Source organism: Phocoena sinus, chromosome X (assembly GCF_008692025.1).
Source record: "Phocoena sinus isolate mPhoSin1 chromosome X, mPhoSin1.pri, whole genome shotgun sequence".
Lineage (NCBI taxonomy): Eukaryota > Metazoa > Chordata > Mammalia > Artiodactyla > Phocoenidae > Phocoena > Phocoena sinus.
Genome location: NC_045784.1, coordinates 52,752,202 through 52,779,241, shown reverse-complemented (window position 1 = coordinate 52,779,241; position 27,040 = coordinate 52,752,202). Strand labels below are relative to the sequence as shown.

Below are 27,040 nucleotides of genomic sequence, written 5' to 3'. Positions count from 1 at the left end.
TCTTTTTTTCTTTCTTTCTCTTTTCTCTCTTTTCTTCTGAGCTGTGTGGTTGACAGGGTCTTAGTGCTCCGGCTGGGTGTCAGGCCTGTACCTCTGAGGTGGGAGAGCTGAGCTCAGGACATTGGTCCACCAGAGACCTCCCAGCTCCATGTAATATCAAATGGCGAAAGTTCTCCCAGAGATATCCATCTCAATGCTAAGACACAGCTCCACGAAATGACCAGCAAGCTACATTGCTGGGCACCCTATACCACACAACTAGCAAGACAGGAACACAACCCCACCCACTAGCAGAGAGGCTGCCTAAAATCATAAAAGGTGACAGATACCCCAAAACACACCACCAGAAGTGGATCTGCCCACCAGAAAGACAAGATCCAGCCTCATCCACCACAACACAGGCACTAGGCCCCTCCACCAGTAAGCCTACACTACCCACTGAACCAACCATAGCCACTGGGGGCAGACACCAAAAACAACAGGAACTACAAACCTGCAGCCTGTGAAAAGGAGACACCAAACACAGTAAGATAAGCAAAGTGAGAAGACAGAGAAACACACAGCAGATGAAAGAGCAAGGTAAAAACACATCAGACCAAACAATGAAGAGGAAATAGACAGTATGCCTGAAAAAGAACTCAGGATAATGACAGTAAAGATATCCAAAATCTTGGAAATAGAATAGAAAAAATACAAGAAATGTTTAACAAGGACCTAGAAGAACTAAACAGCAAACAAACAATGATGAACAACACAATAAATGAAATTAAAAATTCTCTAGAAGGAAGCAATAGCAGAATAACTGAGGCAGAAGAACGGATAAGTGACTTGGAAGATAAAATAGTGGAAATAACTACTGCAGAGCAGAATAAAGAAAAAAGAATGAAATGAATTGAAGACAGTCACAGAGACCTCCAGGACAACTTTAAATGCAACAACATTCAAATTACAAGGGTCACAGAAGAAGAGAAAAAGAAAGGGACTGAGAAAATATATGAAAAGATTATAGTTGAAAACTTCCCTAATATGGGAAAGGAAATAGTCAGTCAAGTTCAGGAAGCACAGAGAGTCCCATACAGGATAAATCCAAGGAGCAACATGCCAAAAAACATATTAGTCAAACTGTCAAAAACTAAATACAAAGAAAAAACATTAAAAGGGAGAAACAGCAAATAACATACAAGGGAATCCCCATAAGGTTAACAGCTGACCTTTCAGCAGAAACTCTGTAAGCCAGAAGGGAGTGGCAGAACACATTTAAAATGTTGAAATGGAAAGACCTACAACCAAGATTACTCTACCCACCAAGGATCTCATTCAGATTCGACAAAAAAATTAAAACCTTTAAAGACAAGCAAAAGCTAAGAGAATTCAACACCACCAAACCAGTTTACAACAAATGCTAAAGGAACTTCTCTAGGCAGGAAACACAAGAGAAAGAAAAGGCCTACAATAACAAACCCAAAGCAATTAAGAAAATGGTAATAGGAACATACATACCAACAGCTACCTTAAATGTAAATGGATTAAATTATCCAACCAAAAGGCATAGACTGGCTGAATGGATACAAAAACAAGAGCCATATATATACTGTCTACAAGAGAGCCACTTCAGACCTAGGGACACACACACACTGAAAGTGAGGGGATGGAAAAAGTTATTCCATGCAAATGGAAGTCAAAAGAAAGCTGGTATAGCAATTCTCATGTCAGACAAAATAGGCTTTAAAATAAATACTATTACAAGATACTAAGAAGAACACTACATAATTATCAAGGGATCAATCCAAGAGGAAGATATAGCAACTGTAAATATTGATGAACCCAACATAGGAGCACATCAATACGTAAGGCAAATGCTAACAGCCGTAAAAGGGGAAATCAACAGTAATGCAATCATAGTAGGGGACTGTAACACCACACTTACACCAATGGACAGATCATCCAAAATGAAAACAAATAAGGAAACACAAACTTTAAATGATACATTAAACAAGATGGGCTTAATTGATACTTATAGGACATTCCATCCAACAACAACAGAATAAACTTTCTTCTCATGTGCTCATGGAACATTCTGCAGGATAGAGCATATCTTGGGTCACAAATCAAGCATTGGTACATTTACAAAAATTGAAATTGTATCAAGTATCTTTTCTGACCACAATGCTATGAGACTAGATATCAATTACACGAAAAAAGTTTGTTGATACATGGAGGCTAAACAATACACTACTAAATAACCAAGAGATCAGTGAAGAAATCAAAGAGGAAATCAAAAAATGCCTAGAAACAAATGACAATGAAAACATGACAACCCAAAACCTATGGGATGCAGCAAAAGAAGTTCTAAGAGGGGAGTTTATAGCCATACAATCCTACCTCAAGAAACAAGAAACATCTCAAATAAACAAGCTACCCTTATAGCTAAAGCAATCAGAGAAAGAAGAACAAACCCCCCCCCAAAGTTAGCAGAAGGAAAGAAATCATAAAGATCAGATCAGAAATAAATGAAAAAGAAATGAAGGAAACAGTAGCAAAGATCAATAAAACCCAAAGCTGGTTCTTTGAGAAGATAAGCAAAATTGATAAACCATTAGCCAGACTCATCAAGGAAAAAAGGGAAAAGATGCAAAGCAATAGAATTAGAAATGAAAACGGAGAAGTAACAACTGACACTGTGGAAATACAAAGGATCATGAGAGACTACTACAAGCAACTATATGCCAATAAAATGGACAACCTGGAAGAAATGGACAATTTCTTAGAAAAGCACAACCTTCTAAGACTGAACCTGGAAGAAATAGAAAATATAAACACATATCACAAGCACTGAAATGGAGACTGTGATTTAAAATCTTCTGAAAAACAAAAGCCCAGGACCAGATGGCTTCACAGGCAGAATCTATTCAAACTTTTAGAGAAGAGCTAATACGTATCCTTCTCAAACTCTTCCAAAGTATAACAGAGAGAGGAACACTCCCAAGCTATGAGGCCAGCATCACCCTGATACTGAAACCAGAGAAAGATGTCACAAGGAAAGAAAACTACAGGCCAATATCACTGATGAACATAGATGCAAAAATCCACAACAAAATACTAGCAAACAGAATCTAACAGCATATTAAAAGGATCATACACCATAATCAAGTGGGGTTTATCCCAGGCATGGAAGGATTCTTCAATATATGCAAATCAATCAGTGTGACAAACCATATTAAAAAACTGAAGGAGAAAGACCATGTGGTCATCTTAATAGATGCAGGAAACGATTTCAACAAAATTCATCACCCATTTATGATAAAAATTCTCCAGAAAGTAGGCATAGAGGTAACTTATCTCAACCTAATAAAGGCTGTATATGACAAACCCACAGCCAACTTCATTCTCAATGGTGAAAACTGAAACCATTTCCACTAAGATGAGGAAGAACACAAGGTTTTCCACTCTCACCACTATTATTCAACATAGTTTTGGAAGTCTTACCCACAGCAGTTAGAGAAGAAAAAGAAATAAAAGGAATCCAAATCGGAAAAGAAGTAAAGCTGTCACTCTTTGCAGATGACATGATACTATATATAGAGAATCCTAAAGATGCTACCAGAAAACTACTAGAGTTAATCAACGAATTTGGTAATGTAGCAGGATGCAAAATTAATGCACAGAAATCTCTTGCATTCCTTTACACTAATGATGAAAAATCTGAAAGAGAAGTTAAGGAAACAATCCCATATATCATTGCAATGAAAATTTAAAATAGCTAGGAATGAACCTACCTAAGGAGACAAAAGACCTGTATGCAGAAAAATATAAGACACTGATGAAAGAAATTAAAGGTGATACCAACAGATGGAGAGATATACCATGTTCTTGGATTGGAAGAATCAACATTGTGAAAATGACTATACTACCCAAAGCAATCTACAGATTCAGTGCAATCTCTATCAAAGTACCAATGGCATTTTTCATAGAACTAGAACAAAAAATTTCACAATTTATGTGGAAACACAAAAACCCCACATAGCCAAAGCAATCTTGAGAACGAAAAACGTACCTGGAGGAATCAGGCTCCCTGACTTCAGACAATACTACAAAGCTACAGTAAACAAGGCAGTATGGTGCTGGCAGTAAAACAGCTATATAGATCAGTGGAACAGGATAGAAAGCCCAGAGATTAACCCACGCACCTATGGTCACCTTATTTTTGATAAAGGATTCAAGAATATACAGTGGAGAAAAGACAGCCTCTTCAGTAATTGGTGCTTAGAAAACTGGACAGCTACATGTAACAGAATGAAATTAGAACACTCCCTAACACCATACAGAAAAATAAACTCAAAGTGGATTAAAGACCTAAATGTAAGGCCAGACAGTATAAAACTCTTAGAGCAAAACATAGGCAGAACACTTTATGACATAAATCACAGAAAGAACCTTTTTGACCCACCTGCTAGAGAAATGGAAATAAAAACAAAAATAAACAAATGGGACCTAATGAAACTTAAAAGATTTGCACAACAAAAGAAACCAGAAACAAGATGAAAAGACAACCCTCAGAATGGGAGAAGATATTTGCAAATGAAGCAACTGACAATGGATTAACCTCCAAAATTTATAGGCAGCTCATGCAACTCCACATCAAAAAAAAAAAAAAAAATCCAAAAATAGGCAGAAGTCCTAAATAGACATTTCTCCAAAGAAGATGTACAGATTGCCAACAAACCCATGTACGAATGCTCAACATCACTAATCATTAGAGAAATGCGAATCAAAACAACAATAAATAGTAGTATAAATAAATGTCAACACATTATTGGCACAAATTATTAATTTGCAAACTGTTTTAAAGACACTCATTAATGGCTGAATTGGAGGGTAAGAAGAGCTAAGGTAAGTGAGATTTTGGTAGGGGTTGGTAAAGGACATTGAAGCCAGGGATGAGGATCTTCCTGGAGTGTGCCTAAATGACTTCATTGCAAGCTGTGTTAGAGGAGACAAAATGGAGTTAGGACCAGAAGTGATAAGTCATTCACCATAAATGCTCCTCATTAGGGGCCTAACAAGTGTTATAATAATCACATTTAGCTTTTGGATGAAAGTAATTGACCATAATTCATTCTCACCAGAACATTTTCACATGCTAATGATTTCTAATGAGGACAGTGGCCATTAGTTAAAAATCTACACCAGTAGTTTTAGAACGGAACACTGTGTTTGGTTTCTTTTGCCCTGACTTACAATGTGTCCTGAGTCTGATTGTGTTATCTCAGTGCTCTCTTATCAGACCAAGAATCTCTTTCATTGATTCTTCCTTCATCAGTGGCTAGCTGTATTAATTCATCCATTTATTCACAAATGTGTCCTAAATACTTACCCTGTTAAAAACACCATGCCTGGCCACTTGTGAGCTTGCTGGCTAAGGTCATCCAAACTATCTCTCCTAGCCAGCTACCTTAGATGGCTAAGACACCCACTTTAAAGAATGGTTTGGTTTTGTCAATTCCTGTTCCCTTTTGAGAAGTTTTCCTACCTGACCTTTTGGATTGGTCCTATAAGAAATAGAACATTAGAGTTGAGAATCAATCCAGCTAAACCAGTAACTCACTACTAAAGCAAGTGAAAATGTTTGTGCTTAACCAGATTCTGATAAAGGGTCCTATGACTTTTGGGGGTCCTTGTCATAAAAGGCTCTATGCTCTGGAGTCTGCAGTCTGAAGACCTTTGCTTGAGATCCATCTTTCCTAATTATTCACTGGTGGAGTGACTTCCTTCTTTAAACCCCAATTTTCTTGTATGAAAAGTGTAAGTGGTTATTCCCTGTCTACTTCATGATACTGAAATAAGGCTCCCAAATGCTCAGGAAGTGGTAAAGCCCCCAGGGAGTGAAGGGCATCCTCAACCTGGGCTTTTGCTTTGTCTGCAGGGCTACCTGAAGCAATGCCGGAAGAGGAGGGACATGTTCAGTGATGAGCAACTGAAGGTGATCTTTGGGAACATTGAAGACATCTACAGGTTTCAGATGGGCTTCGTAAGAGACCTGGAGAAACAGTACAACAATGATGACCCCCACCTCAGCGAGATAGGACCCTGCTTCCTGGAGCACGTAAGCATCTTCCCCTTTGGGGAGGGTTTTGAGAGATGTTTGGAAGCCATGGAAGGAGTCTCTGAGCTATTTGGTTCTGCTCAGTTGCTTTGCCCCATGGTAGGGGATGGATTCCTCTCTGACCCTGATGTTCATCCCCTTGCTAGAGTATGAGGACTTAGGAAGGTAATGTGATTTGTCCAAGGACTCTTCTTCTTTACTGTTCTCTATGCCTTTTTTCTCTCCTTCCAGATAATTATCAGTAGGATCTTTCTTCAACTTCTCTTCTCTGCTCCTATGGGGCTCAGTTTCCATGGGACCCAGTGCTTTGGGAGGGACTCTGAACATATTCATATATTCCAGGAATCTGAGAAAGGAGAAACTATGGCCAGCATGAAACTGGACCCCTGCAAGGCATTTAAGGGAGAACACTAGGGTAGGGGAAATGACAAGTGCAGGAAAAGGGGCTACATGATTTAGAGGAAGGAATACTAGGAAACAGAGAAGTGAGGATGTGAGTCCTGTCTATAATGATTGTCTGGGTAAGTTCCTTACCGTCTTTGGGCTTCCTCACATGGATTTAAGAAGGTTTCACTTTATACCTCTGTGGTTCTCTAATATCTTTTGTGTCTTATTCACAGGTGACCTAGTTGTTTTGACAACTCTTCTCCCCCGTTTTATAAAGTATTTATTTTTAAAGAGATAATACATGCACATGGTATAAAATTCAAATGACACATGAAAGTGTGCAACTAAGAGTAAATTTTCTTGCAAATTCTCCTGCTTTTACTATGGGAATGTGTAGTGGGGGGATAACCCTGAGGCCACCCATATGTTCAGTGATTTGCTACAAGTCCCGGGACCCAGCATATAGTCATACTCATGGTTGTGATTTAATACAACTAAAGGATACAAAGCAAAATCAGCAAAAGGAAAAGGCACATGGGGCAAAGTGTGAAGGAAACCAAGTGTAAGTTTCCAAGAGTCCTCTCCGAGTAGAGTCATACAGGATGCACTTAATTCCCCTTGCAATGAGTTGTGATAACACTTTTGAAATGTTGTCCACCAGGGAAAATTATTAGGGACTCAGTGCCCAAGATTTCTAAGGGTGGCTGGTCATGTAGGCACCCTCTGCCTAGCACGTACCAAAATTCCAGACTCCCAGAAGGAAAGCAAGTATTCTGCATAAACCACATTGTTTATACAAATAGTTTAGGCACAGTGAGCCACTCTTGTCAGGGAATGGTAAAAAATCTCTTGAGATCCAAGTTCCAAGATGCCAGCCAAGGGCCAACCTTTCAAGCAGGCCTTTTTAGGAATAGCAGTCTCAGGCCTGATATGTTAACTCTTTTTTGCACAGTATTAAACTGGTTCAGCCATTCCAGAAAGCACCTGGGTAGTATTTATCAAAGTTAAGCATGTGTATGATCTTGGGTTCCATTCATGAATGTACATCCCAGAGAAATTCTCATAGAGGTCCACGAGGGAACATTTACAAGGCTGTTGATTGCATGGCAGTGTTGTGTGTGGTGGAGTGCAGTTAGAAACAACTTAGGTATTTATCACCAGGGTATGGATGAGAAACATAATGGGGGATGCTTACTGTAAGGTATTATATAGCAAGGAACAAGAGACTAGTTGTATGTACCCAATAGCAATGTGTGTAAATATAAATATAGTCTTGAGCTGGGAAAGTAGAATATGGAATAGTGATTCTCAATTGGAGTCTACCCTGTGCATTGTAGGGTGCTTAACAGCATTCCTGGTCTCTATCTACTGGAGGCCAGTAGCAACCTCCTAGTTGTGACAACCCAAAATGTCTCCAGACATTGTCAACTTTACCGAGGGACAAAAAAGAACCACTAATCTATTAAAATTATCATATACTTTTACACTGTAATCTGTTAATGTGCTGAATTTGGTTTGAATAATTTTCGTATGTTAAATGAACATTGTATTGCTGGGATAAACCCCACCTAATCATGGTGTATTATCCTTCTTTATGTATTAGTTTGCTTTTTAAAAAATATTAGATTGTTTACCCTCTTTTAATTCAGTTCTAGGATTTATTTTTTTTTTAGGATTTCATTCTTTATCATCTTGGTTTAGGTATAATTTACAAACAATAAAATTCACCAAATGTCTACTTCGATGGGTTTTAACAGGTGCATATAGTTGTGTAACTACCACCGTAATCAAGATATGGAACATCTCTATCACTTCATCAAGTTCTAATGTTTTCCCCTTGTTGTCAGTCTTTGCTCTCACCCTCGCCCTTGGCAAACACTGATCTGCATTCTGTCACCATAATTTTGCTTTTTTAGAATGTCATATAAATGGAATAATGCAATAGTGATATTTTATTTAGCTTCTTTCACTTAATTTCTTTGATATCCATCCATATTTTTGCATGTATTAGTAGTTGGTTATTTTTCTTTTTATTGCTTAGCGATAATTCCATTGTGTGGATATACCACTCATTCACCAGTTCATTCCAGGACATCTGGGTTGTTTACTAGGTTGTTTCCATCTGTGGGAATACTGGGTTGCATTGTAGGTATTTGTTTAATTTTATAAGATACTGCCAAACTGTTTTCCAAAGTTACTGTATCATTTTGCATTCTCACTTCTAATATATAAGGGTTGCAGTTGTTCCACATGGTTGTCAGCACTTGGTATTATCAGTATTTTTAATTTTAGGCATTCTAATAGGTGCATAGTGGCATTTCATTGTGGGTTTAGTTTGCATTTCCCTAATGGCTAATGGTATTGAGCATTTTTTTCATGTGCTTATTTGCCATCTGTATAAAACCTTTGGTGAAGTGTCCTTGTCTTTTGCCCATGTGGGTTGTCTGTTTTCTTACTATTTAGTTCCAAGCGTTATTTCTGTATTCTGTTTGCAAGTCCTTGGTCATATATATGATTTTCAAAGGTTTTCTCAGTCATGGCTTAGTCTTTCATTTTTTCTTAACATTGTCTTTGAAAAGCATAAACTTAATTTTGTTGAAATTCAATTTATTACTTTTTCATGATTCATGTTTTTTTGTTTCTTATTTAAGAAATCTTTGCCTAACCCAAAGTCACAAAGCTTTTCTACTGTTTTCTTATAGAAATTATGTAGTTTTATTTCTTATATTTAGGCTATGATCATTTTTGAGGTACTTTTTATATATGGTGCAAAATAAGGTTCAAGGTTAATTTGCTTCCATATGGATATTCAGTCGTTCCAGCACATTTGTTGAAAAAACTATTAATTTCTCCATTGAATTACCTGGGCATCTTTGTCAAAAATCAATTGATCATATATGTGTAGTTCTATTCTTAGGATCACTATTCTGTTCCAGTGATCTATGTGACTATTTATATAGTAATACCACACTGTGTTTTCTTCTTGTTTTAATTGAGATATAATTGTCATATATATCAGTTTCAGGTGTACAACATAATAATTTAATATTTATATATATTGTGAAATGATCACCCAGTAAGTCTAGTTAACATCTATTACCATACATAGTTACAATTTTTTTGTCTCACTGTCTTGAATAATGTAGCTTCATAGCATGTCTTGAAAGCAGGTAAAGTCCTTCAAATTCATACCTTTTTGAAACAATTTTGGCTATTTTAGGTGATTTCTATTAGGTGGTCTCTATCTTATTTTTTAAAATTGATTTCTAAGTAATTAATTTTTGCTGCTTTATAAATTATATTTTTATTTCAATTTCCTATAGTTTGTTGCTATGGTATAGAAATGCAACTCATTTTTTTTTTTACAGCTGTCCCTCAGTATCTGCAGGAGATGTTTCCAGGACACCCTGCAGATACCAAAATCCACAGATGCTCAAGACCCTTATATTAAATGGTATAATATTTGCATATAACCTATGCACATACTCCCATATACTTTAAATCATCTCTAGATTACTTATTATACTTAATACAATGTAAATACTATGTAAATGCTATATAAATTTTTACTGGCATGCAAAACAAAGTTTTGCTTTTTGGAACTTTCTAGATTTTTTTTCTGAATATTTTCCATCTGCAGTGGTTGAATCCACAGATGCAGAACCTGCCAATATGGAGGGCCAACTGTATTGACTTTGAATCCTGGCACATTATTGATTCAATAATTGGGTCTAGTTTTTTTTTTTTAGATTCCTTAGGATTGTATACATATACAATCACATCATTTCTAAATAAAGGCAGTTTTATTTCTTCTTTTTCAATCTGCATGACTCCTATTTCCTTTGCTTCTCTTATTGGACTAGCCAAGACCTTCACTACAGTGTTAACTAGAAGTGGTAAGAGCAGGCATCTTTTGTTTTGTACCTGAGTTTTAGGGACAAAAATTCAGCATTTACTATTAAGAATGATATTAACTTTAAGTTTTTCACGATCACCCTTTATCACACTGGGGAAGTTTCTTTCTAATCCTGGTTTGCTGATGGCTTTTATCATAAATGTATTTTATCAAATGCTTATTGAAATTATTGAAATAATCATATGGTTTTTCTCCTTTAATCTGTTAACATGGTGAATTGGATAGGGATAAGTCCCTCCTAGTCATGGCGTATCATCCTTTTACTGTACTATTTTGCCTGATTTTTAAAATTAGGTTACTTGTCTTTTTATTATTAAGTTCTAGTATTTTTTTATACATTGATGCAAGTTCTTTATTAGGTATGTGTTTTTCTGATTTCTTTTGATATGTATGGCTTGCCTATTTAGTTTTCTTTAATAATAGTTTTTTTAAGTCCATGTGTAATAATTCCATCTTGATATTTTTGGTCTACCAATTTCTATTTTCTATTATTTCTCTTAGGTTTTGCTCATGTCTTATATTCTCATGCACCAGGTTATTTTTTTTTTTTTTTTTTTTTTTTTTTTTGCGGTACGCGGGCCTCTCCTGTTGTGGAGCACAGGCTCCAGACACGCAGGCTCAGCAGCCATGGCTCATGGGCCCAGCCGCTCCACGGCACGCGGGATCTTCCCAGACCAGTGCACATACCTGTGTCCCCTGCATCGGCAGGCGGACTCTCAACAGCTGCGCCACCAGGGAAGCCCACACCAGGTTATTTTTGAATGAGTACTGAACAATGTATATAAAAAATTGTAGAGATTTTTGTAAAACTTGGAAATAATTTCAAACTTACAGAAAAGCTAAAAAAATAAGAACAGTATAAAGGGTACCCATACAGGCATACCTCCGAGATGTAGGTTTGGTTCCAGACCACCACAATAAAGTGAACCACACAAATCTTTTGGTTTCCCAGTGCATATAAAAGTTATGTTTACATTATGCTGTTGTCTATTAAGTGTGCAAGGCATTATGTCTCAAAAACAATATATATGCCTTACTTAAAAATACTTTGTTGCTGAAAAATGCTAACCACCATCTGAGCCTTCAGCAAGTCATAATCTTTTTGCTGGTGGAGGGTCTTGCCTCGACATTGATAGCTGCTGATCAGGGTGTTAGTTGCTGAAGGTTGGGGTAACTGTGGCAATTTCTTAAAATAAAACAATGAAGTTTGCTGTCAATTGATTTTTCCTTTCATGAATGATTTCTCTGTAGCATGCACCGCTGTTTGACAGTACTTTACCCACAGCAGAATTTCTTTCAAAATGGAAATTCTCTCAAACTCTGCCACTGTTTTAGAAACTGAGTTTATTTAATATTCTAAACATTTTGTTGTCATTTCAACTATCTTCACAGCATCTTCACCAGAAGTTGATTCCATCTTCAGAAACCTCTTTCTTTGCTCATCTGTAATAAGCAACTTCTCATCCATTAAAGTTTTATCATGAGATTACAGCAATTCAGTTACATCTTCAGCCTCCACCCCTAATTCTACTTCTCTTGCTATTTCCACTACATCTGCAATTACTTCCTCCACTGAAATCTTGAACTTTTCAAAGTCATCCATGAGGGTTGGAATCAACTTCTTCTGAACTCCTGTTAACGTTGGTATTTTGACCTCTTCCCATGAATCATGAATGTTCTTAATGGCACCTAGAATGGTGAATCCTTCCCAGAAGGTTTTCAATTTGCTTTGTCTAGATCCATCAGAGGAATCACTGTCTATGGGAGCTATAGCCTTAAAAATGTATTTCTTAATCATAAGACTTAAAAGTCAAAATTACTCTTTGATCCATGGGCTGTGTTAGCAGGCATGAAAACAACATTAATCTCATTGTACATCTCCATCAGATCTCTTGGGTGACCAGGTGAATTGTCAATGAGCAGTAATATTTTGCAAAGAATTTTTTTCTGAGCAGTAAGTCTCAACAGGGGACCTAAAATTTTCAGTAAATCATGGTGTTGTAAACAGATTTGCTGTCATCCAGGCTTTGTTGTTCCATCTATAGAGCACAGGCAGAGTAGATTTAACATAATTCTTAAAGGCCTCAGGATTTTCGGAATGGTAAATGAGCACTAGCTTCAACTTAAAATCAACCAGCTGCATTAGCTCCTAACAAAATAGTCAGCCTGCCTTTTTTTTTTTTTTTTTTTTTTTTTTTTTTGTGTTACGCGGGCCTCTCACTGCTGTTGCCTCTCCCGTTGTGGAGCACAGGCTCCGGATGCACAGGCTCAGCAGCCACGGCTCACGGGTCCAGCCGCCCCGTGGCATGTGGGATCTTCCTGGACTGGGGCACAAACCCATGTCCCCTGCATCAGCAGGCGGACTCTTAACCACTGCGCCACCAGAGAAGCCCCAGCCTGCCCTTTTAAGCTTTGAAGCCAGTCACTGACTTCCTCTCTAGCTGTGAACATCCTAGAGGGCATCTTCTTTTTATGGAAGGCTGTTTTGCCTACACTGAAAATCTGTTGTTTAGTGTAGCCACCTTCCTTTATTATCTTAGCTAGATCTTCTAGATAACTTGCTGCAGCTTCTACATTAAGCACTTGCTGCTTCACCTTGCACTTTTATGTTATGGAGATGGCTTCTTTCCTTAGACCTCATGAACCAACCTCTGCTAGCTTCACTCTTTTCTCTGCAGCTTCCTCACCTCTTTCAGCCTTTGTAGAATTGAAGAGAGTTAGATTCTTGTTCTGGATTAGGCTTTGGCTTAGGGGAATATTGTGGCTGGTTTGATCTTCTATCCAGACAACTAAAACTTTCTCCATATCAACAATAAGGCTGTTTCAATTTCTTATCATTTGTGTGTTCACTGGAGTAGCACTTTTAATTTCCTTCAAGAACTTTTCCCTTGCCTTCACAGCTTGGCTGTTTGGCACAAGGGGCCTAACTTTCAGCCTATCTCAGCTTTTATCATACCTTCCTCACTAAGTTTAATTATTCTAGCTTTTGATTTAAAGTGTGAGACATGTGTCGCTTCCTCTCACTTGAACACTAGAGGCCATTGTAATGTTATTAATTGGCTTAACTTCAATATTGTGTCTCAAGTAATAGTGAGCCCCAAGGAGTGGGAGAGAGATGGAGGAACAGTGGAGCAGTCAGAATACACAACATTTATACACTGAATTCACCTTCTTACCTGGGTGAGGTTTGTATCACCCTCAAGAAATTACAACATTAACATCAAAGATCACTGATCACAGATTACCATAACAAATATAGTAATAGTGAAAAAGCTTGAAACATTCCAAGAATTACCAAAATGTGGCATAGAGACATGACGTGAGCAAATGCTGTTGGAAGAATGGCGCCAATAGACTTGCTCAACCAGGATTGTCCCAAACTTCAACTTGTAAAAAACACAGTGTGAAGTGCAGTAAAGTGAAGTGCAATGAATATACCATTTACCCAGATTCACCTAATATTAACATTCTATTTTTCAGTTTTCTAAAGAACCTCCATACTGTTCTCCATAGTGGCTGTATCAATTTACATTCCCACCAACAGTGCAAGAGGGTTCCCTTTTCCCCATACACTCTCCAGCATTTATTGTAGATTTTCTGATGATGCCCATTCTAAACGGTGTGAGGTGATACCTCATTGTAGTTTTGATTTGCATTTCTCTAATAATTAGTGATGTTGAGCATCTTTTCATGTGCCTCTTGGCCATCTGTGTGTCTTCTTTGGAGTAATATCTACTTAGGTCTTCTGCCCATCTTTTGATTGGGTTGTTTGTTTTTTTGATACCATATGACCCAGCAATCCCACAACTGGGCATATACCCTGAGAAAATAACTCAAAAAGACACATGCACCCCAATGTTCCTTGCAGCACTATTTACAATAGCCAGGTCATGGAAGCAACATAAATGCCCATCAACAGACGAATGGATAAAGAAGATATGGTACATATATACAACGGAATATTACTCATGATAAAAAGGAAGGAAATTGGGTCATTTGTAGAGACGTGGATGGACCTAGAGACTGTCATACAGAGTGAAGTTAGTCAGAAACGGAAAAACAAATACTGTATATTAACACATATATGTGGAATCTAGAAAAATGGTACAGATGAACCGGTTTGCAAGGCAGAAATAGAGACACAGATGTAGAGAACAAACATATGGACACCAAGGGGAGAAAGCAGGGGGAAGGTGGTGGTGGGATGAATTGGGAAATTGGGATTGACATATATACACTAATATGTATAAAGTAGATAACTAATGAGAACTTGCTGTATATCACAGGAAACTCCACTTCACTGTGCAGTAGAAACTAACAGAACATTGTGAAACAACTATATCCCAATTAAAAAAAAAGCATTCTACTGATTTTGATGAATCACTTGAATGTGCTCACCCTCTCCTAACCCCTCCTCCCCTCTCTCTACATGTACACACATACACACACACACACACAAACACACGTATATATATGTACACGTATATGTTTTTTCCTCAGTCATTTGTGTTTAACTTGCATACATCAGTAATCTTTACCCCTGAATAGTCCAAAGTATATTTCCTAAGGAACATTCTATGGAGAAAATTTGAGGCTCTGGATGATGTGATTCTTTCAAACAGAAATTTATTATATTTTTCAATCTTTTCTAACTATTCTCAGTGGTAAGATTTTCTAAAACTATTTAGTCTGCCGCTACCAGAAATAGAACCTCTGACTATCACTTTTTATGATCCAGTGCCATAATTTTTTGCAACTTGTGTTTTACTATTTTCAGGGCCAGTCATCTCTCATTACCCTTCCTTTAGAGAATTTACCAGCTTTTCCTACTTATATATTTATTTTTTTAAACATCTTTATTGGAGTATAATTGCTTTACAATGGTGTGTTAGTTTCTGCTGTATAACAAAGTGAATCAGCTACATGTATACATATATCACCATATCACCTCCTTCTTGAGCCTCCCTCCCACCCTCCCTATCCCACCCCTCTATGTGGTCACAAAGCACGGAGCTGATCTCCCTGTGCTATGCAGCTGCTTCCCACTAGCTACCTATTTTGCTTTTGGTAGTGTATATATGTCAATGCTACACTCTCACTTCGTCCCAGCTGAACCTTCCCCACCACGTGTCATCAAGTCCATTCTCTATGTCTGCATCTTTATTCCTGTTCTGCCCCTAGGTTCATTAGAACCATTTTTTTCTTTAGATTCCATATATATGTGTTAGAATACAGTATGTTTTTCACTTTCTGACATACTTCACTCTGTATGACAGACCATAGGTCCATCTACCTCACTACAAATAATTCAATTTTGTTTCTTCTTATGGCTGATTAATATTCCATTGTATATATGTGCCTCATCTTCTTTATCCATTCATCTGTTGATGGACACTTAGGTTGCATTCATGTCCTGGCTGTTGTAAATAATGCTGCAATGAACATTGTGGTACATGTCTCTTTTTGAATTATGGTTTCCTCAGGGTATATGCCCAGTAGTAGGATTGCTGGGTCATATGGTAGTTCTATTTTAAGTTTCTTAAGGAACCTCCTTACTGTTTTCCATAGTAGCTGTATAAATTTACATTCCCACCAATAGTTCAAGAGGGTTTCCTTTTCTCCACACCCTCTCCAGCATTTATGGTTTATATAATTTTTAAAAAAACATCTTTATTGGAGTATAATTGCTTTACAATGGTGTGTTAGTTTCTGCTATATAACAAAGTGAATCAGCTATACAAATACATATAACCCCATATCTCTTCCCTCTTGTGTCTCCCTCCCTCCCACCCTCCCTATCCCACCCCTCTAGGTGATCACAAAGCACCGAGCTGATCTCCCTGTGCTATGTGGCTGCGTCCCACTACCTATCGGTTTTACATTTGGTAGTGTATGTATGTCCATGCCACTCTCTCACTTTGTCCCAGCTTACCCGTCCCCTACCTGTATCCTCTAGTCCATTCTCTAGTAGGTCTGCATCTTTATTCCCGTTCTGCCCCTATGTTCTTCATGACCCTTTTCTTTTTAGATTCCAAATATATGTGTTAGCATATGGTATTTGTTTTTCTCTTTCGGACTTACTTCACTCTGTATGACAGACTCTCGGTCCATCCACCTCCCTACAAATAACTCAATTTCGCTTCTTTTTATGGCTGAGTAATGTTCCATTGTATATTTGTGCCACATCTTTATCCATCCATCTGTTGATGGACATTTAGGTTGCTTCCATGTCCAGGCTATTGTAAATAGAGCTGCAATGAACATTGTGCCGCATGACTCTTTTTGAATTATGGGTTTCTCAGGGTATATGCCCAGTAGTGGGATTGCTGGGTCATATGGTAGTTCTCTTTTTAGTTTCTTAAGGAACCCCCATACTGTTCTCCATACTGGCTGTATCAATTCACACTCCCACCAACAGTGCAAGAGGATTCTCTTTTCTCCACACCCTCTCTAGCATTTATTGTTTGTAGATTTTTTGATAATGGCCATTCTGACTGGTGTGAGGTGATACCTCATTGTAGTTTTGATTTGCATTTCTGTGATGATTAGTGATGTTGAGCATTCTTTCATGTGTTTGTTAGCAATCTGTATATCTTCTTTGGAGAAATGTCTATTTAGCTCGTCTGCCCATTTTGGGATTGGGTTTTTTGTTTCTTTGATATTGAGCTGCATGAGCTGCTTGTAAATTTTGGAGATTAATCCTTTGTCAGTTGCTTCATTTGCAAATATTTTCTCCCATTCTGAGGGATGTCTTTTCGTCTTGTTTATGTTTTCCTTTGCTGTGCAAAAGCTTCTATATTTCATTAGGCCCCATTTCTTTATTTTTGTTGTTATTTACATTTCTCTAGGAGATGGGTCAAAAAGGATCTTGCTGTGATTTGTGTCATAGAGTGTTCTGCCTATGTTTTCCTCTAAGAGTTTGATAGTGTCTGGCCTTACATATAGGTCTTTAATACATTTTGAGTTTATTGTTGTGTCTGGTGTTGGGGAGTGCTCTAATTTCATTCTTTTACATGTAGCTGTCCAATTTTCCCAGCAACACTTACTGAAGGGGCTATCTTTTCTGCACTGTATATTCTTGCCTTCTTTATCAAAAATAAGGTGACCATAGTTGCATGGGTTTATCTCTGGCTTTCTATCCTGTTCTATTGATCTATATTTCTGTTTTTGTGCCAGTACTATACTGTCTTGATTACTATAGCTTTGTAGTATAGTCTGAAGTAGGAGAGCCTGATTCCTCCAGCTCCATTTTTCTTTCTCAAGATTCCTTTGTCTATTCAGGGTCTTTTGTGTTTCCATTCAAATTGAGAATTGTTTTTGTTCTACTTCTGTGAAAAATGCCATTGGTAGTTTAAGGATTGCATTGAATCTGTAGATTGCTTTGGGTTGTACAGTCATTTTCATAATGTGGATTCTTCCAATCTAAGAACATGGTATATCTCTCCATCTGTTTGTATCATCTTTAATTTCTTTTATCAGTGTCTTATAGTTTTCTGCATACAGGTATTTTGTCTCCTTAGGTAGGTTTATTCCTAGGTGTTTTATTCTTTTTGTTGCAATGGAAAATGGGAGTGTTTCCTCAATTTCTCTTTCAATTTTTTCATCATAGTGTATAGGAATGCAAGAGACTTCTGGGCATTAATTTTGTATCATGCCACTTTACCAAATTCATTGATTAGCTCTAGTAGTTTTCTAGTAGCATCTTTAGGATGCTCTATGTATAGTATCATGGTATCTGCAAACAGTGACTTGTCTTCTTTTCCATTTTGGATTCCTTTTATTTCTTTCTCTTCTCTGATTGCCATGCGTAAAACTTCCAAACCTATGTTGAATAGTGGTGAGAGTGGGCAACCTTGTCTTCTTCCAGATCTTAGAAGAAATGGTTTCAGTTTTTCACCATTGAGAACGATGTTGGCTGTGGGTTTGTCATATATAGCTTTATTATGTTGAGGTATGTTCCCTCTATGCTTACTTTCTGGAGAACTTTTATCATAAATTGGTGTTGATATTTGTCAAAAGCCTTTTCTACATCTACTGAAATTATCACATGGTTTTTATTCTTCAATTTGTTAATATGGTGTATAACATTGTTTCATTTGCATATATTGAAGAATCCATGCAATCCAGGGTTAAACCCTACTTGATCATGGTGTATGATCCTTTCAATGTGCTGTTGGATTCTGTTTGCTAGTATTTTATGGTCGATTTTTGCATCTATGTTGATCAGTGATATTGGCCTGTAGTTTTCTTTTTTTGTGACATCTTTGTCTGTTTTTGGTGTCAGAGTGATGGTGCCCTATTGAATGAGTGTGGGAGTGTTCCTCCCTCTGCTATATTTTGGGAGAGTTTGAGAAGAATATGTGTTAACTCTTCTCTAAGCATTTGATAGAATTCACCTGTGAAGCCTTTTGGCCCTATGCTTTTGTTTGTTGGAAGATTTTTAATCACAATTTCAATTATAGTGCTTGTGATTTGTCTCTTCATGTTTTTTTTATTTCTTCCTAGTTCAGTCTTGGAAGCTTGTACTTTTCTAAGAATTTTACCATTTCTTCCTGGCTGTGTATTTTATTTGCATATAGTTGCTTGTAGTAGTATCTCATGATCCCTTTTATTTCCACAGTGTCAGTTGTTACTTCTTTTTCGTTTCTAATTTGGTTGCTTTGAGTCTTGTCCTTTCTTTTTTTCTTGATGAGTCTGGCTACTGGTATGTCAATTTTACCTTCTCAAAGAATCAGCTTTTAGTTTTATTGATATTTGATTTTTATCCTTTAACTTGTTAATATGGTGTATCACATTGATTGACTTGCATATATTGAAACAGTAGTTTCCTTCATTTCCTTTTCATTTATTTCTCATGTGATCTATATTATTTCTTTCCTTCTGCTAATGTTTTTTTTGTTGTTCTCCTTTCTCTCATTGCTTTAGGTGTAAAGTTAGGTTGTTTATTTGAGATTTTCTTTTTTCTTGAGTTAAGATTGTATTGCTGTAAACTTCCCTCTTTAAAACTGCTTTTGTGGCATCCCATCGGTTTTGGGTCAATGTGTTTTCATTGTCATTTGTTTCTAGGTATTTTTTGATTTCCTCTTTGATTTCTTCTGTGATCTCTTGATTATTTAGTGGTGTATTGTTTAGCCTTCCTGTGTTTGTATTTTTTACAGTGTTTTCACTGTAATTGATATCTAGTCTCATAGCACTGTGGTTGGAAAAGATACTTGATACGATTTCAATTTTCTGAAATTTACCAAGGCTTGATTTGTGTCCCAAGATATGATCTATCCTGGAGAATGTTCCATGAGCACTTGAAAAGAAAGTGTATTCTGTTGTTTTGGGGTGGAATGTTCTATAAATATCAATTAATTCCATCTTGTTAAGTGTATCATTTAAAGCTTGTGTTTCCTTATTTATTTTCAGTTTGGATTATCTGTCCATTTGTGAAAGTGGGGTGTTAAAGTCCCCAGTATGATTGTTACTTTCAGTTTCCCCTTTTATGGCTGTTAGCATTTGCCTTATTTATTGAGGTGCTCCTATGTTGGGTGCATAAATATTTACACTTGTTATATCTTCTCTTGGATTGATCCCTTGATCAGTATGTAGTGTCCTTTTTGTCTCTTGTAATAGTCTTTATTTTAAAGTCTATTTTGTCTGTTATGAGTATTGGTATGCCAGATTTCCTTTGATTTCTATTTGCATAGAATATCTTTTTCCATCCCATCACTTTCAGTCTGTATGTGTCCCTAGGTCTGAAGTGGGTTGCTTGTAGACAGCATTTACACACGTCTTGTTCTTGTATCCATTCAGCCATTCTGTGTCCTTTGGTTGGAGAATTTAATCCACTTACATTTAAGGTAATTATTGATATATATGTTCCTATTACCACTTTCTTAATTATTTTTTGTAAGTCTTTTCCTTCTCTTGTGTTTCCTGCCTAGAGAAGTTGCTTTAGCATTTTTTGTAAAGCTGGTTTGATTGTGCTGAATTCTCTTAAGTTTTGCTAGTCTGTAAAAGTTTTAATTTTGCCGTCAAATCTGAATGAGATCCTTGCTGGGTAGAATAATCTTGGTTGTAGGTTTTTCCCTTTCATCACTTTTAATATGTCCTGCCACTCCCTTCTGGCTTGCAGAATTTCTGCTGAAAGATCAGCTGTTAAGCTTATGGGGATTCCCTTGTATGTTATTTTTTGCTTATCCCTTGCTGCTTTTAATATTTTTGGTTTGTATTTAATTTTTGATTGTTTCCGTAATATGTGTCTTGCCATGTTTCTTGGATTTATCCTGTATGGGACTCTCTGCTCTTCCAGGACTTGATTGACTATTTCCTTTCCCATGTTAGGGAAGTTTTCGACTATAGTCTCTTCAGATATTTTCTCAGACACTTTCCTTTTGTGTTCTTCTTCTGGGACCCCTATAATTTGAATTTTGTTGCATTTAGTGTTGCCCCAGAAGTGTCTATTCATTCTTTTTTCTTTATTCTGCTCTGCCACAGGTATTTGCAGTATTCTATCTTCCAGCTCACTTATGCATTCTTCTGCCTCAGTTATTCTGCTATTGATTCCTTCTAGAGTATTTTTCCTTTCTTTTTTTTGTGTTCTTCACCACTGTTTGTTTGCTCTTGAGTTCTTCTAGGTCCTTGTTAAACACTTCTTGTATTTTCTCTATTCTATTTCTGAGATTTTGGATCATCTTTACTATCATTACTCTTAACTGTTTTTCAGGTAGACTGCCTATTTCCTCTTCATTTGTTTGTTCTGCTGGGTTTTTGCCTTGCTCCTTCATCTGCTTCATATTTCTCTGTCTTCTCATTTTGTTTAACTTAGTGTGTTTTGGCTCTCCTTTTCCTCAGCTTTGTAGTTCCCATTATTTTTCTTTTGCCCCCAGTGGGTGAGATTGGTTTATTTGCTTATGTAGGCTTCCTGGTGGATGGGACTGGTGCATTTGTTCTGGTTGGTGGAGATGGATCTTGTTTCTCTGGTGTGCAGGGCCACATCTGGTGTGGTGTTTTGTGGTGTCTGTCAACTTAGCATGACTTTAGGCAGCCTCTCTGCTAATTGGTGGGTTTTTGTTCCTGTCTTGCAAGTTGTTTGCTGTGGGGCATCCAGCACCAGAGCTTGCTGGCCATTGGGTGGAATGGGTCTTAGTGTTGATGAAGTCTCTGGGAGAGCTCTTGCTTATTGATATTACATGGGGCTGGGAGGTCTCTGGTGGTCCAATATCCTGGACTTGGCTCTCCCACCTCAGAGGCTCATGCCCGTCATCCGGCTGGAGCACCAAAATCGTGCCAGCCACAAAGCTTGGAAGTAAAGGAAGGAAAAAAAAAGAACGAACAGATAGAACCCCAAACCAAATGGTAAAAACAAAACTAAACAGACAAAATCAGACAAAGAAACGTACCCATGTGTGCACGCACACACACACACACATAAAAAACAGACAAAAAACAAAAAAACAACAAGAGCAGAAAAAGAAAACAAAACAAAACTACCAGACAGAACCCTAGGACAAATGATATCAAACCTAAAGAGACCAAATCATACAAATATGCATACACACATGCATTCACAAAAAGAGAAAAAGGGGGAAAAATTAAAAATAAAAATATTTTAAAAATTTAAAATAAAGGAAGGTAACAACCAAACCAATAAACAAATCCACCAGTGATAACAAGCACTTAAAACTAAGCTAAGAGAAACATAAAACCAAAAACAAATCAGACTTAGAAAGCAAACCCCAAGTCTACAGTTTCTCCCAAAGTCTACCACCTCAATTTTGGGAACATTTGTTGTCTATTCAGCTACTCCATAGATGCAGGGTTTTATCAAGTTGATTGTGGGGATATAATCCACTGCTCCTGAGGATGCATGGAGAAATTTCCCTTTCTATTCTTTGTTCACACAGCTCCTGGGATTCAGCTTTGGTTTTGGCCCTGCCTCTGCATGTAGGCCACCCTCAGGTGTCCGTTCCCCACCCAGACAGGAGTGGGTTCAAGCAGCAGCTGATTAGGGCTCTGTTGCTCACTCCAGCCAGGGAGAGGGAAAAGTATGGTAGTCAGAATTAGAATGTGGGGTGAGCCTGCAGCACCAGAGGCTGACATGACATTGCAACAGCCTGTGGTGCACCATGTGTTCTACCAGGGAAGTTGTCCCTGGATCATGGGACCCTGGCCATGGTTTGCTGCACAGGTTTCCACGGAAGTGTGGGTAGTGACCTGCACTTACACGAAGGATTCTTGGTGGCAGTGGCGGCAATGTTAACGGTCTATGCCCGTCTCTGTGGTCCAGTCTGATAGCTGCAGCTCACTCCTGTCTCTGGAACTCATTTAGGTGGTGCTCTGCCCTCTGTGAGCACAAGGAGCAGGAATCCCCTCTCCTCGCACACCCCAAAACAGTGGTCTCTTGCCTCTCCATCTGATCCAGACATTTCCCCAGACTTCCTCCTGGCTAGCTGTGGTACACTAGTCCACTTCAGGCTGTCTTCACACAGCCAACCCCAGTCCTTTCCCTGAGGTCTGACCTCCGAAGCCTGAACCTCAGCTCTCAGCTCCCACCCCCCACGATGAGTGAGCAGACAAGCATCTTCGGCTGGTGAGCGCTGGTTGGCACTGATCCTCTGTGCGGGAATCTCTCCACTTTCCCTTCTGCACCCCTGTTTCTGCACTCTCCTCCATGGCTCTGAAGCTTTTCCCCCACCTGTTCCCACCAGTGAAGGGGCTTCCTAGTATGTGCAAACTTTTCCTCATTCACAGCTCCCTCCCAGTGATGGAGGTCCCATCCCTATTCTTTTGTCTCTGTTTTTTCTTTTTTCTTTTGCCCTGCCCAAGAACATGGGGAATTTTTTGCATTTTGGGAAGTCTGAGCTCTTCTGCCAGCATTCAGTAGGTGTTCTGTAGGAGTTGTTTCACATGTAGATGTATTTTTGATGTATTTGTGTGGAGGAAGGTGATCTCCATGTCTCACTCCTCCACCATCTTGAAGGTCTCTTTTATTTATTTTTATATATGAATTTTTACAGGTTGTCTAATTCCCAAATAATTTCTTTATTATTAAATTATGAATCAATGTAGGAAAGATTGACATTATCATTTTTATATTTCTACATAAGTAGAGGGTCTGTTTTCCCATTTCTCCAGAACTTCTTTTGGAGTTCTCAGTAGCCTTTCCCTTTCTCTCTATCTTTCCTCTGCTCACAGCAAGATGGATTCTGGATATACTCTGAGTACTGTAACAACCACCTGGACGCCTGTATGGAGCTCTCCAAACTGATGAAGGACAGCCGCTACCAGCACTTTTTTGAGGCCTGTCGCCTCTTGCAGCAGATGATTGACATTGCTATTGATGGTTTCCTTTTGACGCCAGTGCAGAAGATCTGCAAGTATCCCTTACAGTTGGCTGAGCTCCTCAAGTATACCGCCCAGGACCATAGGTAAGGGATTGAGGGAGGCAGGAGTGAAGGAGAGAGCCTCCTCTACATGTTAATCCTTATTGAGAATGTATGTCCTCTTGTCTTTTCTGAATTTCTGTTAGCTTACATACACAATGGGATAATGACATATTCTTGCTTACCTCTGAAGACTGTTGTGTATATAAAGTGAGACAATGCTTATCAGTTGCTTATAAACTTATAAATCAATATACACACAAAATCAGTGTTCATCGTTATTGTACCACTTAGACACTACCTTCAGGGAGCTTATAGCCTGGTCCTTAGTCCTGAGTTCAGCCAAGTGAATCAACTGTTTATTCTACTCTGCTCAATAGAGTCAAATATCCTGGTAACAGACTGCCCTACTTGTACTGACCTGACCTTAGATTTCTTCTGAAAGGCTACACCCCTGGTCTTCTTTAGTCTTTTACACCCTCCTCTGCCTCATCCCAACTGTACCTTCCCCTTAGACACACAGCATGACTGGGGGAAAATAGACTTGAGACTTCCCCTGAAGTTTTCTCAAAGTTTTTCAGTATTTTCAAGAAAACCAACCCAAAAAGGACGAAGGAGCTTATCTTTCTCTGAATGGAAATGACACTCCTAACCCTCTATTAGTAAGGTATATGCTGGGAGTCATCTCCAACAATGGGAATGGTCTACAGTGAACCATCCCCTATTTTTTCACGTGCTTTGCTTCATGACCTAGAGCCCCCAGCCTATTTATAGCCTGCTTTTAATTGGTATTAAATCCGTGACCTTAGGTTTATTGCCCCACCTCTCAGCTCTCTTCCTGATTGATCACTATAAGAATAAAGAAGGCCTTTGCCCAATTTCCCTTAGTTTCTGCTTGCTTCTCATCAGGCCTGCTTCATACTTTCATTTGGCTCCACTGCCTGGTTTCCTTGGATCTGACTTCCAGACCTAGTTGCATAAGGCCATCGGTATGCGTCAGTTTTTTTTTTTTTTTTTATGTCAAGCTTCTAGGCCAATCCCTAGGTTCATTTTTAAGTTGATGTTGTTCTTTAGCATATCATGGGTTATGTGCTTCAGTGGTCTGAAGCCCTGGACAGATTTCAGATTTGAAACCAAATGTAGTAGCAGTGGACTCTCCCTTTGTATGAGTAACATCACCAGTGGTAACTCTGCCTTCCTTGCTCTGTTGGCTGTGAGCGAGGCAGGTATAGAAGGACCTTGCAAAGGAGGACTCTGTTCCCTTCTCCCTGAGTCTGTTTACTAGCTGGGGAATAGTGGGAGTACTAATTAGACATGAAATTTGGAGGTGACTAAATCTCACTTAAAAGATTTAATACAGCCCATTGCCAAAACTGAGTCCCAAGTTTTCTAAGGAGAAAACTTGTGAGAGCTAATAGGATATTAAAGAACCCCAATTAAAATACCTTAATATTTTAAAAATAAAAATGGAAAACATCTATGGCACCTAAAATGGAAAGGGCCTTAGAGGAAGGTCTTCTAGTCAGACTTATTCATTCTATGGCTAGACAGACTGAGTCCCAGAAAGGGAAAATGACAAAGAGTAAGTCTGTGGCAAAGCAGGGACACAAAGTATGGACAGTGGTCTGGGAACCTAACTTTTTAAAGAACGCTCCAGGTGATTTTCATGCCAAGGAAGATTTGTGAGCCATTGTACTAGCCAGTCTGGAAGGCCTTTTCTAGTTCTGCCATCCCATGTTGTAATGAATCTAAATGACCTCCACAGGAATACTTCAAGGTGCTAAGTGACCAGAAGCAGCCACTATTGCACCTAAATCTCAGTGGAACTGCTTCCAGACCAGTGGTTTTAAAACCAGTATATTTAAAGAGTGATTCTCAAATGTTTTTATATCACAGCTCATCTCCCACCTACTCCTGAGTGTCTGCTCTAAAAATTATACTTGTGGACTGATGATATTAACTAGGTAAATTATGTATTTACATAAATGTTTTTAAGAGCCCCCCAAGGACCAATTTTAAAGCACAGCCAAAAATTATGTTTGTCTTTTAGACCAAAGCAACATCAGGGCCTTTTGGGTTTAGTGGGAGCCAACAAGATAGCATATCTCCCTGGGATTTCCCATTCCTGTGCACCTTCACCTTGTGAGTGGAACCCCTGCATCAAGGCCTTCTTACCCTCTGGGTCTCTGGTTCCCTCTCCTTCCACTCCTAGGCTCAGGGGTGCTGAGAGAATGGCTCAGGTAGTCGCGGGCTACATCAATCCCTGTCCTCATTTGGGGTGACACATTGGGCCTAGCACTATCCCCAGGCCATGGGCCACTCCTTCTTACAGGCCTTAGAAAGCTATATCAAGGTGATAGCTCCTGTGATGCATGCCAAAGTAGCTTGGGTTTGAAGGCAATTAGAGGCTACTGCCAGGTTGAAGACTTAGGTCGATAGGTGTTCAGATAGGTAGGTCTGAAATGCAAGCAGGCAGAGTAGTCCCTGAGGGAGAAGATTAGGTGGATAGAGAGTGGTAAATGGAGAATAATACTACCATTGTTTACAGAAGGGTGACATGTCCCCAGCCCCCGACCCAACCTTGCTTAAGCTGCTAAGAAGAAAGACTACGAGAAGGGGGTTAGCTGACCTGCCTGGAACAAGACAATCTTGGTTCAGTCAGTCTCCTCACTAGGGTGCTGGGCTCAGACCTCATCTGGAAGCCTGAGGGCTCTGAGCAGGGTTCAGGCTAGACCACAGCTATTTACTTTTTTCTCTCACCCACTCCTAAAGCTAGTGGGGAAGGTTAGAGATGGTGACATACCCCCCTCTAACCATCGTGAGAAAGGCAGCCAGCTAAAAATGGCAAAGGTTGACTGACAGTATGGCACAGTGGCAGTGATAAATTCATGGCTAAGTAGTACAAGGGGTCAGGCAGAGGTAATAAGCATTCTCATGCCAGCACTGTCCAATAGGACTTTGTACAGTGATGTAAATGTTCCATATCTCTGTGGTTTAATATAGTAGACACTGGCCACATATGGCTATTGAGTACTGAGAAATGTAGCTGATGCAACTAAAGAACTAAATTTTAAAATTTTATTTAATTCTAATTAAATGTGGCTAGTGGCTACCATATTTGACAGTGTAACTCTATGCTTTACCTCCTAGAAAGTGGCTTAAGGCATTTTCCTGATGCTCTCAAATCAGGGAGGAATAGCATGGGAGACAGAAAAAGGACCTAAAGAACAGGGGTGCTTATTTACGTCAGCAACTTCTGCACTG

At 38.6% G+C, this 27,040-nt stretch overlaps 1 protein-coding gene across 1 annotated transcript in view; it reads left to right on the top strand.

Moving 5' to 3' along the window:
* The window catches only part of ARHGEF9 (Cdc42 guanine nucleotide exchange factor 9), a 213,991-nt gene that overhangs the window by 128,283 nt on the left and 58,668 nt on the right, over positions 1 to 27,040 (top strand). Inside the window, exons 4-5 of the mRNA XM_032620875.1 lie at positions 5,924 to 6,103; positions 23,589 to 23,821. Of these exons, the coding sequence (XP_032476766.1) occupies positions 5,924 to 6,103; positions 23,589 to 23,821 (413 nt within the window). The remainder of the gene's footprint in view (positions 1 to 5,923; positions 6,104 to 23,588; positions 23,822 to 27,040) is intronic.